The sequence below is a fragment of the Lepisosteus oculatus genome, chromosome 11 (genome assembly GCF_040954835.1).
Source record: "Lepisosteus oculatus isolate fLepOcu1 chromosome 11, fLepOcu1.hap2, whole genome shotgun sequence".
Classification (NCBI taxonomy): domain Eukaryota; kingdom Metazoa; phylum Chordata; class Actinopteri; order Semionotiformes; family Lepisosteidae; genus Lepisosteus; species Lepisosteus oculatus.
In genome coordinates, this window is record NC_090706.1 from 15310953 (window position 1) to 15323068 (window position 12116).

General features: G+C 46.8%; 1 protein-coding gene across 4 annotated transcripts; it reads right to left on the reverse strand.

The window, feature by feature from the left end:
- Positions 1-277: 277 nt before the first annotated feature.
- Positions 278-12075, reverse strand: angptl6 (angiopoietin-like 6). 4 transcript variants are annotated; one of them, XM_069195783.1, is made up of 9 exons: positions 12021-12075; positions 11129-11341; positions 8686-8886; positions 6627-7179; positions 5463-5600; positions 4591-4813; positions 3346-3539; positions 2556-2826; positions 278-1826 (listed from the first exon to the last, which is right to left on the reverse strand). In XM_069195783.1, the coding sequence occupies exons 4-9, from the start codon at positions 7128-7130 to the stop codon at positions 1642-1644; spliced, it is 1515 nt and encodes a 504-aa protein (XP_069051884.1). In that variant the 5' UTR covers positions 7131-7179; positions 8686-8886; positions 11129-11341; positions 12021-12075; the 3' UTR covers positions 278-1641. The 4 variants fall into 4 exon arrangements, with proteins under 4 accessions (XP_069051884.1, XP_069051883.1, XP_069051885.1 ...); XM_069195782.1 differs by having other exon boundaries at positions 11789-12060; XM_069195784.1 differs by lacking the exons at positions 11129-11341; positions 12021-12075 and adding an exon at positions 9727-10183.
- Positions 12076-12116: the final 41 nt, after the last annotated feature.

The window sequence follows — 12116 nt, forward strand, 5'->3', positions numbered from 1 at the left end:
TGTCTCCATCCTTCTAGGCCCCTCCCACTCTATCTGAGGGAGGAAGAGGAGCAGGTTTCGTCCCAGAAATACCTGCTGCCTGATGGAATCACAGTGCTGCAGGGCGGAGGCAGTGATGTAATCCGATTCCTGCAGCAAGCACCTTTGAAACACTCCTGCAGAGCCAAAAATAATCAGCAAATCTTAAATCAAAATTGTAGGTTAGTTTCCCTTGAAATGTCTATAAGCCCTTGCACAAAGAGTTAATACATGGAATCAAAAGCAGAAAACAGTGCTATTTGGCTTGAAGTGTCAATTTTTATTTGATGAAAAAGGTCCACACAGCTCCAACCGTGTGAACTGCACTTCTGGAAAAGGATTAGGATTAAAGTAGGCAGAGGATCGGGATTCAGGATTGGTGGGGGTAAGTCTCAGCTGTCTACAGCCGAAAGCGCAGCTTGGTTTGATCTGCCAGTCCTGGCAAGAGTCAGGAAGTGGCAGGGGAATCCTTTAGGGCTCGTTGCCGAGCGACAGGACAGGCACCTGTAGCCTTTCAGCTTCCTGCCAAGTCATTTCCGTGGTTTTTCATTGTAAGAAGGACAGATGCTACAGAGTCTGAGTTAAGAGAGCTGACTGTTTGATCTACTTGAAGAGAAACGCAGGACAGGGCGTGAAAAAAAAAAAAACATTGAACCAGCCACCAACCAAATACTGCAATAAAGGTAATTTTGTTTTTAAAGTGGAAGTACATATAAATGTAAATGCAGTATTCACAATCAACTATGACCATGTTTTTCCTTCAACGTTAAATAGATCCTAAGACAAGAATGGTTAATAGTCAAACTACAGGTTCTAAAAATACACCAGCTGCCCCGGGTAACCAGCTCTGCTTGCTTTATAAACACTCTGGATCTGAGGTACAGAAACCACTTCCGAAAGTTTATAATGATAAATTCTGCTAATTCTAACTTCCATCCTGTGATTTTCCCATGATTCTGTCCTGTTTTGTACAGATTTCGTCACATCAGACCAGACCCCTCTGTGTGCTTTACCACGCTTCTATCATGATTTCATGATTCGACCAAGCACAGGACGAGCTATAGAACCCGGGCTTTGCAGGCTCCAGGCTGGGTCTTGTCAGTAGCTGACTGTGCTGATTGCGACAGGGATTCCCCGAGCAGTAGAGTTAACTTGGCCAAGCAGGAGGGAGTAGAAATAGCCATCTAGGATTGTCCGGGCTCTCAGCAAACACAGCAACCCCTGCGGCCTCCTGGGCACTTGCTGGACACTGGTGCTAACGGTTATGGGATGACCTCCTCCTCCAAACATCAGTAAATCCTCCGGTACAGGGCTGTGCTGCCTGTGATGCCTTCAGGACAAGTGGCTTGAAGGCGGGCGTGTCGGAGCAGCCTGCCTACACTTCCTCATTCCCTCCCGTGTGAGGTCTCGCGGTTCGTATCCGTGATCCAGGAGACATGAAGAACACACAACTGGCAACCCTCAAATCAGATGGGAATATAAAAAGCTAACAATCGGGAGTTCAAAATTTAAAAAAGTCACTACATCTCCTCTGCCACGGTGAATTTTTACAAGGTTTAGATCATGCTTAGGGATTAGTGCTGTCATGTTCCGAAAGGCGCTCTCTGATCCTTCTGCCGCTAATTAAATGGGCTTGATCATCATGGAGACTTTTTTCAGGGAGTACGAGCCGCCGCGGAACTCTGCCCAGTAGACCCCATCCTGGTACCGGCTGCGGTAGTGCCCTCCCCTGTACCACACCCCGTTCAGGTTAGAGTGGGCACACATGTGGTACCACCATCCACCCTTCTGGTAGTGGGCACAGTTTCCTGAAACAGATGGAAAAAAGGCAAGATGCACGGATCAGACAGGATATGACAAATGCTGAGAAAAGCAGCTAAATTGACTTTCTAGATGTCTACAAATCCTTTAAAATCCTCCAAGGCACTCGCAAAGTCAGCTGAGTGGAGATCTTCGGAATGAACAGTGAAAATCAACTAGAGGACACAAGTGGAACTTGTAGTGAGACCATGTGGAAGCACATTTATAAAAACAGGGGGCACTTCTTTACCCAAAGGGTTGTGGGGGTCTGGAACAAGCTTCACAGCCATGCTGTTGCAGCCTGTACCCAGGCTTCTTTTAGAACACGGCTGAACACGATCCTCAAGTCAATTAATTACCATCTACCAAACAGGCTGGGTGGGATGAATGGCCTCGACTCGTTTGTAATTTTTCTCAATCTTTCTCTTTTTTTATGTTCTTAATGTGTACGGATGGACGGCTACTGTACTCCCCCAAATCACAGCAAACCAGCTCAGGTTTTCCTGCTGCACTTCAACATAACGTCAGCCTCCTCCCCGACTGCTGTGTGATACTGGAGTCCTAATTGTACGAGCCTGAGCTCTGGTTCTCTTTCTGATGGCTCATCCCACCAAAGACAGAAGGGGAAAAATCACATCCACATTGTGCTGCTGTTTTTCTGGGTGGGATGCTGGTTCTTGGCTCGGCTTGCTAGGAAGTCAAACCATAGCCCCAGACAGTGTAAGAGCCAGCCTCACCAGTGTAAGCGTCACGGTCGCGGTCCAGAGTGGTAAAGGCCTTGTTGTTGTGCCAGGAGAGGGAGTCGCCCGCGTCGCCTTGGTAGCTGCCCAGCCGCAGGCGGTACCAGTCGGTCTCCGGCTCCAGGCGGAAGCTGTCGTACTCGGCGTAGACCTGCCGGCCCTGCCAGTCCTCCAGTGTCACGCGCAGCCGGTAGTCATCCTGAGCGGTCAGCCAGTACAGGTGCTCCAGCCCCAGCCAGTACTCCCCGCCCAGGTTCCCGAAACCTTGCTGGATCACACAAAGGGGGAGGCAGGCAGGTGGTGTTAGCATTTCATGAAACATATCTGAGAAAAGGAGACCTTGAGCTGTGGGGTTAAGCTAAAGAAGACCTGGTGGCTGCAAACAATTGAAATCATTTTAAGCTCAGCTCACTAGCATGGTCTGGAAGAGGATGGCATAAGCCTCTCTCGCACACCCCCTGTCAAGGCTGTTCACCCTTCAACAAGCTGGGAGCTCCACAGTACCTGACAGGAGAGGGAGCAAATTGGAGGAGCAGTGAGACTGTCTGTGATGTCACTGCCAGCCAGCAGTTGAGAGAGCCTGGCTGACTAATCCCATCTGCCTGGTCACAGTCAATGACCTCTATGAGTCACCAGCTCATGATGTATTAATCACACACTGCCACTCAAAGAAAGTGACTTTACTGTGTGGAAGCTTCTCTTCTCTTTTCAAAAGACCCAGACGATTTATTTTCTAAAACACTGATTAACACAGACAATCAGACACTGCTCATGGACAGACCCTCACCTTATACTGCTCCCAAGTGCGGAAGAAGTTGACCGAGCCATCCTGTCTTCGCTGGATGACAGTCCACCCCCCCTGGGCATGGCTCTGCTCACACCACACCTGCACCAGGTGGTTAGTGTCGAGAGGCCGCAGCAGGTAGATCCCACTCGTCGTCTCGCCAGACTCCAGGACGTGTTGACAGTCACGCCAAGGCCCTGCGGAGGACAAGAGGAGAGACAATCACTCACAGTTCCAAAGACATTTTGTTCTTCCTTACAAAAGCATTTTCCATGATGTATGCATCATATATCCTGCAATGCTTTTTGGATTCATTGGGTTTAACAAAGCAAAAACATACGTCAATAAATATCAGACAAGACACAATGAGCTTGAAAAAGACTTTACTTAACATTCAAACTACTTTTGTCCTCTATGTAACAACATTGTGTTAAAGCCATGAAAAAGGCAAAAAGAGGGTATAGATACATAAAAGTGTAGATTTAAACCAGGGCATGTCATGTTAAAATTGTACAATGTGCTAATAAGTACTCATTTGGAATGTTGTGCACAGGCTTGGTCACCATGTTACAAGAAAGATATTGTTTCTGCAGTGGATATGCAGTGCTGTGGGGGTACTGGGACTGTAGATAACGATGCCCTGGGATACACAATGAGATAGGAGAGAGACAACTGCAGTTCTGACTGATTGAATAGCACCCAGCTTGTGTCAGAGGTCTCAGGTCATACTGAGTAAGTTACCAAAGCAATTAACAGGCCATCTACTGCTGGAATTCCCAGCCACCCCTTCTTTGCTCATGGGAATAGCCGGTGTGTTTATGCTTTCCCAAGCCTAAACCAGACCCTCTTTCTCACCACAGCCTGTATAATCACAGGTCAGGGAACGAAGAGCCTGCTTTCACTCTGACAATCGACAGTTTGGGAACCGGCCTCCAGTCTGGCCACAGAGTTCACTAAGAAGGGGCGTCCCCTGCTTTGTTGCTGCTGCTGCTGCTGCTTGTTTTTCACATTCAGTCACAAGATTTTGAGTAATCCACATGCCACAGATCTCTTCGGGTCACCCTAAGTGTTTCTCCCTAGGCCCTTTTAGCCTTTACTATAATTAACCACTGCGCTGCATTCTCCCATTTCTACGTTAAGAAGCTCAGTAGTAGCAAGATGGAACCAGCAGGGGAATGGCCCTGAGGAGTGGTCCAAACAGGCCTATAACAGGACCAAGATGGGATAGCGGGCATGACTGTGCTGTACCTGGAGTTTTCGTGATGGGATAGCTGATGTAGGGCCTGTCTGTGGGGGGGCTGGGGGGCGCACCAGCAGAGGGTGGGGTCGCTCGTGTCCTCCATGGGCTCCCCTCCTGGGTCAGGGTGGGGCTCTGGTCTCTCTGGAAGTCTCGCTGCTCCTTGCTGCTGTTCCAGGCTCCGGATGGGGAAGCGGGCACCACTGTGACCTGCGGGGGCAGCACCGAGCTCTTCTGTAGGACAAGGGACAAGGCGTGAGAGCCAGGACAAAACAGCTAGCTTTCAAATAGCTGTGATTGAAATGCCTCATGGAGCTGGCCCAGGGTGACAGGATGCCACATTGGTTAGCATCGCTGCCTCGCTGCTCAGGGGCCTTGGGTACAATTCTGGACACTGGATGTCTATCTGTGTGGATAGAGAGTGGATAGAGTTCTCACTGTGGCTGCAGTGGGGGGTTCCTCCCACTAAAAATATGCTCTTCAGTGGTCAAATCTTAGATATTTGTGATAGGTTTGTGACTCCCTGGGATTAGGCTTGGCCACCTTTGTTATATTATATACTTACTGTATATTCTTTAAAATACCTCTTAACCCTGTAATACTTAATTTTATGCATGAACCAGGATGGATATAAAAGCAATTGATTATTTCAGCATTTACAGCATATCAGGCTGAAATGTTCTGTTATGCAACTGTTGATCTGTTAGGCAACTGGAGCCTTACCTCCATCATCAATAAAATATGTCCTTTATTCTCAAACAATTAACTGGCAGACAAATAAGAAAAGCGGGTTTAGAACTGGAAAAAAGACCCATTGAGTTCTAATCACAGTGTTGGGAGAAATATTTTCATTTATAGTCTGAAGCCCAGTAGCGCCCCCTACCTCTGGAGTCGGGTCGTCAACAGCGGGCAGGCAGTGCCTCTCCAGGCGGGCGATGAGCAGACTCTGATTGTTGACGACAGAGGCCAGGGCGGCATACTTCCTCTCCAGTTCTTGGAAACTGGCCATCACCTGCAGCACCTGGGGAAGGTCTTCCAGATATTGATATGAAGCAACAGTCTGCGGCTTGTGTTGCAATGTGTTTCCTTTCCTCCTTTCTTTTTTTTTTTTTGAGGTAAATTATTTTTGTTCTCCTGCAAACTTCTCCATCAGGACTGATCTGTTTCAGTCACCATTAAAACCAAATCTATAATTAAGGTCCATTGCTTAACTCAAGACATAATGGTAAGCTCTTTCAAAAGAGTTCTTTTTGTTAAGGAATAATACAGTATTACCGCAAATACTTAGCCCACAGGTTGCGTTCTGCAGCTTTCACAGTGATATTTCATCTCAGACTCCTCAATTAAGAAAAGAGTTATAATTAAGGCCATTTAAGTCGCTAACGGATTCAATTAAACATCAGCCTGCTATAAAGTTCTCAAACGTTTTCGGTTTCAAATAGAACAACCTAGCTATGATACTTTAATGTTTCCTTAAAATCTGCTTATAAGCCCAGTACCTTTATGGCAGTAGAGACTACTGTGGCACGGTGGGCACTAGCAGGCTTGGAATTATGTCAGTAAGAGATGCACTACTCCTACAATTAGTGCTGACTCTTGTCAGGCGCTGTGGAGCTGGCAGTGATATCAGTAAGAGATGCACTGCTCCTCCAATCAGTGCTGACTGTCCTGTCAGGAGCTGTGGAGCTGGCAGTGATATCAGTAAGAGATGCACTGCTCCTCCAATCAGTGCTGACTGTCCTGTCAGGAGCTGTGGAGCTGGCAGTGACATCAGTGAGTGCCACACTGCTCCTCCAATCAGTGCTGACTCTCCTGTCAGGAGCTGTGGACCTGGCAGTGACATCAGTGAGTGACGCACTGCTCCTCCAATCAGTGCTGACTCTCCTATCAGGAGCTGTGGAGCTGGCAGTGATATCAGTGATATATGCACTGCTCTTCTAATTGGCACCGACTCTTTAATGCGTCTGCAGATGAAGGGTGTGACAGCGGAGCTGTCCTCTCTATCTCTACAACAGGTCTTAAAATGCAGCCTGAAAAGGCCTCCCACCTGGGCAGTGGCATTGAGGATGCGGTTCTCCAACTGGCTGGCCTCCAGGGACTGGTCCTTCCTCTGGATGATCTCGTGCAGCAGCTGGGTGTGCAGCTGGACAATGCGGGAGCTCATGTTGCGGCTCTCCTTGCGCAGCAGCTGCACCTCGCCGGCCAGGCCGCCGCCCACCTCCACCTGCCGCGTCAGCTGCTCCAGCCGGCTCCGCTGCCGGCCCACCTCCCCCCGCAGCTCCCCCAGCTCCGTCCGGTTCAGGCCTTCCTCCTCCCCGCCGGCCCCCCTCACGCTCAGGCACAGCGCCCCCGTCAACCGCTGCTGGGGGACCACGAAGGTGTAGGAGCACCTGCCGCCCACCGTGCTCTTCGGCTCCGAGGAGCGGGACTGGCGTTTCTGCGCGGGGGGCTCGCCGCCCTTCTCGTCCACCGGCCCACTGCCCGCGAGGACGCCGACGCCGAGCACCAGGAAGAGAAGCAGAAAAGACGCGGCCTTGCGTGTCCACTCCATCTCGCTGCACGCAATCCAAGCAGGACTTCCGCTGTCCCAGAGGATGGATCTGGGGAGAACAATTCAGAATCCGTCAGGGTTGATCCGTCAGTATTTATAGTCTAAAGAGCCCTGGAGAATTCCAGATTCCCGCTCCAGACCTCTGAGCACTATTCCTACAATCAGTGCTCCACAAATCAGCAGGCAGCCACAAGGCATTACGTGATGGCTGTCAGCTCCAGGTTTGCCTGGAGTTACTGTAGGACTCCATGTTCACCAATTACACTACCTTCTTAATGAACAATTGCGCCTTTGCTAAATTAAGTATGATTATTCAGTTTAACTGTATGCTGGCATATACAATGGTGAAAACAGAACATTGTTCAAAAACACCATTAGACCAGGAGAGCAGAGCAGAGAGATCATGTATATTGCCACCTGGGGCAAACCAACAGCAAAGCAGAGTACATTTATGTTGTAACCACAGTAAACCACTGGGAAAATACCACACACTGATAAGCCTTTACAAGCAATCACAATTTGGAAATTAAGAGTAAACATTATATCAGAACACCACTAGTGATGTAAAAAATATACATTATGGATTCATTATGACTCTTTTGATGGGTGTCTCAATATCAAAGCAGCCAGCTGTATTAGGCGTGCAGCTTGCTGGCTCTGCACACGGACCAGATGTTACTTTATTGTGCTCCAGATCTTTACTCAGGCACGCAGTGTAAGTCAGACCTGCAGACAGGGGCCAGTTAGCAGGTCATTGCCAGTGTCAGTACAGTCAACACTGTAAATACAGGAGAGACTTTAGGGACTGTGCCTATCCCCATTATCACTTAACCTTCTAAGAAATTGTCTTTGAGCATAACCAGCAATCACAAATACACCTAGGCTTCCAGCTCAAATGTAATGAATCTTTATCCTTGTTAATTAAGTCAATTAACAGGCCTAATATCTTTCCAAGACTGCAAGGAGAGAATCCCGGGCTAATGGAGAAAAAAACATGCAAAAAGGCATCCAAGACAGCACAGTGGCAGATAGTGTTGCTTCCTCACACCTGTGAGACCTGGGTTTGATTCTGACCTACGGTGCCTTCTGTGTGGAGTATGCATGATCTCCCAGTGCTCATGTGGGTTTTCCATAGTTACTTTGGATTCCCTGTCTCCCAAAGGCACACGCTTAAGTTTGATTGGCTACTCTAGGTTCTCCCATTCTTTACACAATAAGATACACAATAAAAAAGCATCTTCAGTGAAGTTATTGGTCTTAGTGTACATTCAGAAAAGTGTTGTCTAAAAATCTGTTTAAAACACAGATCAAAAGCAGCATTCGCAAGCACATGAGGCGTCTCCTCTTTCCATGTTACTTAAATAAGCATCTTCAGCATTCTCTCTTTAAAAGCCTTTAGAATCGACAGATTTCTTTTTAAGACTGAAAGACATTTGAATATTCAATAATGATTCAATAATTTGAATTTAATGACAAAGCTACACTAAAGTTATCACAGTGCATCACTGAATTTCTGGCTGGCATTGTGATGAATCTGAAGACGCGTTACTCTTACCCAAGCAGCTGTGTGGTCGATATCTCGTCTTGCAAGTCTCCCACGCCGTGCGCTGGTAAGTGATGGTCGTCCCGTGGAAAGGCTGCTGTTACGGAAATCTCCCAGCGTCGTCGGTACCTGGGCCTGAGTGCTAAGTGACACTGTTGCGATCCCTCAGTCTGGGCTCTTGCGCTCCCTGGTCATTGACCGCCTGGCTCTGTCCTGGAGGATAATTGGAACAGGACGACCACTGCTGAGGCCACACAAGTGTCCTCTGCTCCCAGCAATTAGGTGGAAAAAAAAACTTGTGGGCAAGGACAAACTGAGCTTCTCTGCAAATTAAAACTTCTTTTAATCAGTCAGCAGGCTAAAGACCTGCTCATTAAACAAATAGACAGCACAAGTGACCAAATCTCTTTTTGAAAGAGGAACAAAAGGATAAAATATTATAAACCTCTTTGCAGCGTGATGCTGGCTTGTCCAGATGTCCTGTCTGATTTCTGCAAGAAGGACAGAGGGAAACAGGATGCAGCCTGGCAGATCTGCCCTTGTTGTCTTTCTGCTGTCAAATGACTCCCAATCAAAGACACTCGCAATTAATGTCCAGAGCTAACGACCTCCCTCCACCTTTATCTCTCTTAACCTAAATTAGCCGCTCTCTCTCTTTCTCTCAAGCCCACTACATCACATGTTATACTGCAGGGCTCTGTGAACATAAACTCAAAAAGGACAGATGTTTGCAAAGGAGCACAAGAATCCGATAGGAGGCAAATTTAAGACACATAAAGCAAACACTGAGACTTAAAATATATGCAGTTCATATTAAAACAGGTACACTAGAATATGATGATTTGTTGCAAATAACATTGTAACACAAATCTTTCATTCTAATCTGAATGATTTTACTAAGAAACAAATGACAAAAGCTGAAGAATCACTCCTAAACTTACAAGAGAATCTTCTTTCAAAAGCTTGCAAATTGAATCAGTTTCTAGTATTTATCATTTTTGTAGTGTTTGTTCTGATTAGATAACCCAATGCCCCAATGACTCTTAACCTCACCTCAATCATCCCAGCGGAGACAGGGCTGTATCTCAGCGCTTCCCAGTGGATAATAAGGGGTTAGTTAGCCCCGCTGAGCTCTTCCTGGTATGCAGTAATTGGAGGTGGGGGCGGTCACTGGACAGTCTTTCCTGCATGTCTGCTAAGGCCTGTCATTAAACTTGTAAGTACAAGCTGACAGATTTTTTGTAGTGAATTTAAATCTGGAGGAAACTCCAACTCCCCCTCATCTAATCCCAGAGTAGGCAACCCTAGTACTTCTACTTCATTGCATATTTTTGATCCAGGTGCCAGCTAATCCTTAATTATGTAAGTGATCTGCAGCACCTGGTGTAATTGAGGAATCAAGTATCAATTCAGTAATTCATGCTGGAAGACGTTAAGTTAAGTAAGAGGAAAGCTTCCCCCTAATCTAACCAGGATCTTGGCATCCATGTGATTTTTTCTTTGACTTTTTCAACTGACGATCTCATGGCACTTCTCATAAAAGCAGGGATGTTAGCTCTGGTGACCTGGTTAAATCCACTCTGAGTTTGAACTGTCGCTCTCCCTCGATTCAACAAGTGAAACAACTTCTCTCTCCTCTACCTGATCTGTTGTTTTAGAGGGGCTGCTTGTACATACCAGCTGCACTGTCGTATCTTTGTTCCAAGTAATCCTCAAATTCCTATATTTAACAAACCACCTGTTAGACTGATCACAGAGAAGTTGGTTTAAGTCTCTACTTTCAGTGATTTACAGTAGCAGTGACCTATAAAGCAGCCAGCAGCCATATCACCCTGCAATTCACAACTCACAACTGGCAACCCACTGAAGCTAAGCAGGTGTGAGCCTGGTCAGTACCTGGATGGGAGACCTCCTGGGAAAAACTAAGGTTGCTGCTGGAAGAGGTGTTAGTGGGGCCAGCAGGGGGCACTCACCCTGCGGTCCATGTGGGTCCTAATGCCCCAGTATAGTGACAGGGACACTATACTGTAAAAAGGCGCCGTCCTTCGGATGAGATGTAAAACCGAGGTCCTGACTCTCTGTGGTCATTAAAAATCCCAGGGTGTTTCTCGAAAAGAGTAGAGGTGTAACCCCGGTGTCCTGGCCAAATTCCCTGTTGGCCCTTACCGATCATGGCCTCCTAATAATCCCCATCTATGAATTGGCCTAATCATTCTGCTCTCCTCCCCACTGATAGCTGGTGTGTGGTGAGTGTACTGGCACACTATGGCTGCCGTCGCATCATCCAGGTGGGGCTGCACACTGGTGGTGGTGGTGGAGGGGATCCCCATTACCTGTAAAGCGCTTTGAGTGGAGTTTCCAGAAAAGCGCTATATAACTGTAAGCAATTATTATTATAAAAGCTGCTGAACAGGGGCTCAGCGGAAGTAGGGTTGAAACCCTGCAGTCCTCTCACCGTGAAAAAGCAGAATGAAATTCACAGCGACAGGCTCGTTCCTCCTGACCAGATTCATTTCCCTCTGTCCGCCAGACGTTGTTTTAATATGGCTTACTCGCATGCCTGGAATTGCAGGAAAGGACACTAAGCAGGGCCAGCAGGGAGTTGCTCCGAGGGCCACCAGAGGCCTGAAAGGGCACAGAGGTGACCAGAGTAAACAGGAGCCAGGCACTGAGGGGTAAAGCAAAAGGGAAGAGTTATCAGTTAGATGAGGGGCTGTTTGAACTTCCTTGTCAAACATATATACTGTATATATATCCACAGCTTAACAGTTGCCAGAGGTTTAGCCCACAGCGGCATAAGGCATGTTTTTTAACTTCTTTTTAACTGTTAGTTTAGGGTTAAGAGAAGGCACTAGAATAATATCTAAACCAGCATTTTAAAAAAATAGGTTATTTCAATCGCTTCTATCCCCAGGTTTACCTCGCTAAGTAACTAAGTACATAGAAAAGGTTTAGCTCAGAATTGTTTTTCTGGTCAAACAAAATATCTACATCTTATCCAAAATCTGAAGTAACGAACCCGGATTCCTACACGCAAAAACAATCACTAAGAGAAGACGGCCCAGGCTGAATCCTTTGTTAATATTTATGAGCTCGCCTCAGGAGCAAAATATACCTTCGAAAGTGAAGATTGCATTCGTCTTTTGCGCTCCAAACCTATCTAACCTAACGTAAATGAAGTGAAAGGAGACTAAAACCTCACATTAATCAGAAATGGTCCGCGCATACAATTAGAAATCATTGAATAGGGCTCCAATTTAAAAATGTCTTGTTATCTTCTCTTTGATTTTATGCAGACTTACATATATTTCCTTTATATATATATATTATCTCAGTTTTCCTCTAACCTTTACACTCTCGTCACTATTCCGTCGACCTTCGAGGCAAACGAAAGGTAGGAACGTTTAAAACACGGAATCAGGATCTAAGATGTAACTAGTGCT